The sequence below is a fragment of the Halyomorpha halys genome, unplaced genomic scaffold (genome assembly GCF_000696795.3).
Source record: "Halyomorpha halys isolate HHAL.00 unplaced genomic scaffold, Hhal_1.1 Scaffold934.1, whole genome shotgun sequence".
Taxonomy (NCBI): Eukaryota; Metazoa; Arthropoda; class Insecta; order Hemiptera; family Pentatomidae; genus Halyomorpha; species Halyomorpha halys.
The window spans coordinates 196,630-204,050 of NW_027104767.1; the positions used below are offsets into that span (position 1 = coordinate 196,630).

Below are 7,421 nucleotides of genomic sequence, written 5' to 3' on the forward strand. Positions count from 1 at the left end.
GAACCCTCGGATATGGTTATAATATTTTTCGACCCAATATTACCAAAAAGAGTTTCATTGAAATAAGTGATACCTATTCTGTTTTTAATTTTATTAAGTAAAATTCGGAACGATCATAACTTTGTAATATTTATGAATATTAACACAGTCTGATGAGGGAGCGACCTGTAGGTAGACATTAAAGATTTGCCAAGGAGGCATAAGTGTAGCATCCAAGATCCAGTAATTTTCCAACAATAGATAATAAACTTATGGGCCTGTATTTTTTGCATACTTGAAGATATTTGATTTAAAGTTTTTATTTATCATCCTTATACTTCCAAAAACAAATTGATTTCTGTTTATATTACAAAAATATATTAGAAAACAAAAAATCTATAAATTCAATGGGCATATAAAAAAGTCAAGTTGTAGAGTTTGTAATTTATAATATTGCCATTGATGCACGATAGTAAGTTTAGAGGATTAAGAAGGTTTAGGAGAAACCAGCAAAGAGAATTCAAATATTATTCCTTTATTTTTTCCTTTTTAATATCAAGTTTAAGTTTAAAATGTATAATATTTTTTAATTCTACATAAAATTATAACAAAAACAAGTACCTACGTCCAAAAATTGTTATTTGTGGATTGCATTTGATTTATGTTTTAGTCCTCCAATTCTCCATGCCGTTTTTTAATTTCAAGAGCTTTTTAAATATTTCTCGATTAAACAAACTATATTAAAGTCTTCTCTTGACGTTTTAAGCTAATATTTCAAAAGTGATATAGGACCGTCGCTCCCCGGGGGTCTTAGCGGGGCAGGTCCGGCAGGGAAGGATTGCCTTTTTGTGTTATGATCTCCTCTTGTGAGATTGTGACAAGTATTTTTTAATACATTTCGTTAGATTTTTTTTAATTATAAAAAACTTTCAAATTGTAAATTAATTATAATTAAAAAAAGTTGTATTACTGTGACATCGTGCCAGTGGGTGAGCAACGTTTAAAGTTATCGGCCTGAGCCATCTTGATCCTTTGAGGATTCTGCTTCACGAGTCAAATTAATCTACGAATGACTTATTATATTTATTTTATACGTTACATCCGAAATTGAGAAGGCTCACTCCAGCATCGATTGCCATTTTCCCACATTAATTGTTTCGGTACAGTATGTCAAAATATAAAAAATATTATGGGTTTAATTAGTTCATTTTATTTTGTTATTATGTTTAGTAAGGTATTATAGCACATTGAGAATAAAGTTTATATAATTACAATTAAAGAATACTATAGCTGAAACTCTCTCAGATCATTTATTGGGAAAAAAAGAGCCATGTCCAGGAAAAACTCCTTGTCTGCGCCAAATCGGAAAACAACTGAAGAAGGAATGTTGCCAACTCGGCCTTAGAGATTTACTATTGGTCCTTGAGAAAATGGGGTGACTGCCGCCTGCCCATTTTTTCAGTCTGATGGCCTATTTACTATGAGCTTTCTTCTATTTTTGGTTAGCTGTTTTTTTATTCCGATTGTAAACAAACTCCAGAAACCTGGGCGGTCCTTTTACCAACTTTGAGTTGAAATTAATCATTAATTAATTTCATATGATTTATTGAAATTATTCTCCTTACTAATTTTTTAAATGAGCCTTTAACTTTATAGAATGACTAATTCCAATTTCAACAGTTTTCAGATGAGTGCTGGTAATTATGTTTATCGAGGAGGTGAAATTAAAATATTTTTTTGTAGTAAAATTATTGAAGAATTATAAAAACATTACAGTTCACTTAAATGTAGATAGTAATTTCATTGTTTATACTTATCCTTTTTCACTATTGAAAATGAGTGGTAGTTATTACTTTATACAGAGATATTACTTTGGAGGATACTATTTTGAAAATCCATCTCGGCTCAAATTAGGAATTGTTCACAATTGCGATACTCCCTCCCATTAGTATATGCTTCATGTATAGATAATGAAAGAAAATTGACAAATTCGACTAAATACAACGAACTTTAGATAATTAAAAAAAATACTCCGACTATGGACAATGTATTCTTTGAGTCTATATATTGTAATACCAAATTATTTGTAAAATATTTGTAATTAATTTTAAATCCGAATAAGTTTTGCTCGAAAGCATCTTGTAACGTTTAGTAAATAGGCTAAATTAAAGAGAAAAAAATACAACCTCCTCCACCACCAGCGTAGCGGTCCTTCCCCGCTTTCAGCGGACGCGGTGTATTTACCTTAAAATGCCATGATGGCAACCAAAGGACATTCATACTTGTGTTACATACATATTTTTTTTTTATCATAAAAATGAGGACAAGAAAAAAAAATACAAATTAAATTAATTTTAAAACATTCACATAAATGAATTTTATATTTTGAAAAAAATGGATTCATTATATTTTTGGGGAACGTTGAGTTTAATTCAATATTTAGATTTATGTATATATACATATTTCTATCGAATAAGTATGAGATAGAAAACAAATAAAATGCAGTCACTAAAAAGAAAAAATGAAAATGAAAGTGAAAGTGAAAGTTAAAAACAGAACAGTCAGAAAGAATAATGAGTTGTGAAAAACAAGGATAAAAAATGCTTCTGACCGAAAGAATTTGGCTCCACGATTCCAGAAGTTTGTTCTCCGGGTCGTTTGACCCCAGGAGAGGAAATGGGTGGAGCGTCCTTGGCTATAAACAAGAGGGAGATGAAGGACCTAGGTGCACATCATCGCCATCTTCCGATGATAACACATCGCTCTGGTAGCAGATTTATCGCAAAACTCGGAGCTTTAGCAAACAAACAATATTCTTCTACTTCCCAGGATCTAAAGGGGCATAAATCTGTCATGCGAAAAAAAGAATAAATCACATTTTTGGATAGCTAAGTAACTTTCCTTGCGTAAACAAAAGGATAAAAATTATATTAAAGGATTATAAAATATTTTAATATCAGGATTATATAATATACCCAATATATAACGTTTTGCGAGGTTGTTTGTTTAAAAAATAAAATAATAATGGGATATTTTTTTAATAAAACATTGAAATCAGAAAATTTGGTCAAGTACATCACTAGAGCACTGGGCTATCTTTACAATGTTAAAAGTGTAATAAACTATAGAATTGTTGAGTAGTATATGTAATAACATTTATTGATTGTAACACTTTTCTTGGTTTAATATAAATTTATGACAAGATTTTAAGGAAAAATTAGAAAAAAAATTAAATTAAATTAAAAAATTAAAAAAGAAGGTATTGAAGGTATGCAAAATAACTATACTCAAAAAATTTATATTTTAAAATTTTAATTTAAAAAAATAACTGTGTAAATAAATGTCCAAAAGACCGTAAGTATTAGCACATTGATGTAAAATTAATAAATAAATAAATTGAAGTAAGAAGACTAAAATAAAGAAACATTAAAATAATAATAAATATTATTTTAAATTTTGAAGAATTTAAAATAAGAATGCAAGAATTATTTTAAGTACAATTATAATTCTCGGTATTATAATAATTTAACGCTTTATTTTAAAACGTACTTAAATATGACTCGATTTACATTTATTAAATAATTTATACTATTTACTACAATTTTTCTGGTAAAAACAATATAATTATAGAAATTTTTCCATTGTCATATAGGTAATTTTCATTAATTATAACTAAAAATTATATTAGATCTATTACTCTGGTTGACTTTTAGATCAACCACTCCTATTTATTCCTTCGAATTTGCTAGAGAGATGTGCTAGGATTTACCTCTAACATGTATTAGTACAAGAGCCGGGAAGAAAAAAGGCAGTTATTTCAACCCAATTCTAAATTACTTTAATGAAAACTATGTATAATTACTGGTCAAAATTGATGAGTCTGCCAAGTATAGGGAGGGGGATTAATAAAAGGAGGATAAAATGAGAACATCATTTAAAGAAGAGTAAATTTGCTGAAATATTAGCTCTAAAGGAGCTATTTACGTCCAATAGTTCTCGAGATATAGCTTTTAAAAAAAAAAAATTTCATTAAAATCTACTGAAAGATTAGTAGTTAGTTAATTTATTTTGAGAAATCTATATCTCAGGAACTATGTGACGTACATATGTCTATTAGTACTCAAATTAAAGCTAGTTTAACGTACTATGAAGTAGTTTTTAACCTTTACCTACGTAGGTATAGTAGTTTTCATGATATTTGCTAAAATAAATTGATTGTTACTAATTACACAACTATAAAATGGTTATTCGGAATTTGGAATAAATTTGATTTATGAAAAACTTTATTTCAGAAACCATAGGACGTACAGATGTCTGTCAGCACTCTAATTAAAGCTAGTTAAATTTACTATAAATTAGTTTATAACGTTTATCTTTGTAGGAGTAGTAGTTTTTATGCTATTTGACAAAATAAATTCACAAACTGTTAATTTTTAGTTGTCCGTATAAAATGTTTGATTTTTGAAAAATATATCTCTAGATCCATAAGACGCACATATGTCTGTCAGCACTCAAAATAAAGGAAATTTAACTAACTATAAAGTAGTTAATGACACTTATCTTCGTAGAGATAGTTGTTTATGTGATATTCGCATATGAATATAAATTTGGCAAATGAAAATTTGTCCGAACAACTATAAATCAATTTATTTTAACAAATATCATGTAAGCTATTGCTCCTACGAGTATAAACGTATTAAACTACTTCATAGCCCATTAAACTAGCTTTAATTTGAGTGTTAACAGATATAGTTTTCATCAAAGCATTAAAAAATTGGGGTGAAATAAATGATTTTTTTCTCCTCTCGGGCTCTTGTACTATATGAAGGAAGGAGACAAGCTGGGTAATCCTCAGGTCGAGAGTAAATATTGTAAATAAGTATAAATGAGATATTATTGTTGTTTTAGTTCAGTTATTCTTCCATGTACAGAATTGAATTGAAAACTTGCCATTGTTTACATATTTAATCTTGTATCGCAATCCATAGTACTAACAGGGAGATTTTTATGGTTAATCTATCCCCATTTTTATTTAGTTATAATTAAACTCTATTTCTTAATTTTTTCTAAAGCATACTCAATATTTTAAAATAACTTGTTCCATGATTTATTATTTAAAATGTTTATTACTCTTTTTTATGTAAATATATTTTCACCTAAATAATTTTTCCTGTATTAATATAAAACGGAACATTTGCTTTCTAAATTAAGGTTGCATAACAGTAAGTCTCTGTTTCCGAAAATAAAATAAAGATAGTAGTGTTATTTGGTAGGCGAAAAATCTTCTTTATAAACAAAAAAAAAATAAATAAATAAAACTTTAAGAAAACAACCTAAAAAAAGTTTACTCAGAAAAAGATTAACTAATGAATTTACTAATGCTAAGCTCGATATTATTAATATTTATTTACGTGTAAAAATAGTTACTAATATCTTACCTTGATATCCTGGCATATCTTGTTCGCTGTGCCCCAAGATACTTCTGGGTAGCTTACAACAAGATAGCAGCTGTTGTTGAACATAGGCCAGAGTTTGTCGTTGCCACACTCAGGCCAAGCTTTCAACAAAAACACGTTTATAGAAATACTTTGACTGAAATACAAATTATGGATTATTAGGCGAAGGAGACGTAAAATCAGAAAATGAAACACTAATATTTCAGATAATAAATCGAAAAAATTCCAAATTTTAGTATTTTGTAAAAGGGAAAACAGATTGTCATTAAAGAGTACTATGTTTCTAAACCTAAATAAAACAAAAACATAAAATACCTACATATTACCTATTTTTTAAGTATTTTTAATAATCTAACTATGATCTCAAATGATGTTTACTTTTTGTTTTTAGATAACTGTTAAATGACACATTTTAGGATTTCTTCGTGATATTTTTTAGTGTTCAAAGAAAATTCTGATTCGAAAAAAGTGTACAAGTTCTCTCTTTAGGTTACATTTAAGATATAAATGGCCTAGGAAATGCTCTTTCAGAAATCATAAAGTTACATAGGTTTAAGTTATGATTTACTAAAAAGGTATAGTATGTTGTTTTAGTTACCATATCCAAAACATTCTTGTTCATAGAAAAATAGATATCATAAATTCACACCTGAGATAAATGAGGTATGAAGAAAACCATGAAAAATAAAACTTACTATGGCCGACCGATACTCTGGCCTTGAAGCCCGTGAAGTGATGGCTATAGTCCGAGACGAACTTGATCATCAGTTTAGGTCCGGTGAAGACCTGCCTCAGGAGTTTGAGCCGGTCAGACCAGTCACCGCAAAGCTTCTTCGTGCCGTTGGATCCGGACACTTCCACGTAGTCGTAACTGCACCTGAAACCAGTTCTATTGTAAGTGTAGTCCTCATGAGTTCGTAAGAGGTTTTTTTTTTTTATTAGTATGCTTCCATACTGTTTGAGACTACAACCTGCCTGTGCCGATTTCTGATCTCCTGAGCTATTTTAACATGAAGGAAGGTTTTCCAGAATGAGAGTAGACATTTTTGGGTGACATAATGTGGGATACTCATTGCACAGATACCCATTAATAATGTTAAGTACCTTTTAATTATTCCAAACTAAAACCAGAAACAACTGATATTTAAAAAGATTCTCAGGCCACTGCTGATATACGGCTGTGAAGTCTGGGGAGCGGCATCCTTCACGAAAAGGAAAAAATTACAATCTTTTCAGAATAAAGTCCTAAGAATCGCAGTTAATGCTCCTTGGTTCACACTAAATAGCCAATTGCACCGCGAATTACATATGGAGTCAATAGAGGATTAGATCAAAAACGGTTCATGAAGTTCCACTCCCAGTTGCCGACAGTTAAAGGAGCAGTGACCTACAACCTGGGAATCCCAACCTCAACCCGAAGACTGCTGCAGGACATAATTAATTGAAATAATTATAAAATTATTTCAATTATGCTGTTATTAATTGAAATAAATATAAAATTAATTCATACTACCTCTATTTTACTTTTTATTATTGCTCATTTTATTTATTCATTATTATTTTTTTTTCTATTTTCGTCTCTCGTCCCTTTTCAAATTAACTTGTTTCTTTTTACTATTAGATGGCAATTGTTTGTTTTATTTAAGTGTACTAATATCATTATTTTTTGTTATTAATTTTACTTTCCTCATTTATTAAGAAGCATTATTCTTATCTATTTATTTTTTTTGTGTTCTTCATTTAATAATAACATTGTATATAGTTAGGGGTTTCTTTTGTCCATGACTATACGCCCGCCATAATCAACTGTTAAAAAATATATATAATATGACGGTTATATCAACCATGTAAGGCCCACCTGGCCGATCTGGTATAAAATAAATTATATATTGTTTACCTTTTAATTGCTGTATTTATTATTACTTTTAGGTGCTAACCATTTTTAATTTATAGTGCATAATTATAAGGGAATATAATTATATATAT

At 29.1% G+C, this 7,421-nt stretch overlaps 1 protein-coding gene across 1 annotated transcript in view; it reads right to left on the minus strand.

Moving 5' to 3' along the window:
• The window catches only part of LOC106687239 (uncharacterized), a gene marked incomplete in the record, with an annotated part of 403,205 nt that overhangs the window by 68,209 nt on the left and 327,575 nt on the right, over positions 1–7,421 (minus strand). The window contains 2 exon segments of the mRNA XM_067045014.1: positions 5,418–5,536; positions 6,131–6,312. Of these exon segments, the coding sequence (XP_066901115.1) occupies positions 5,418–5,536; positions 6,131–6,312 (301 nt within the window).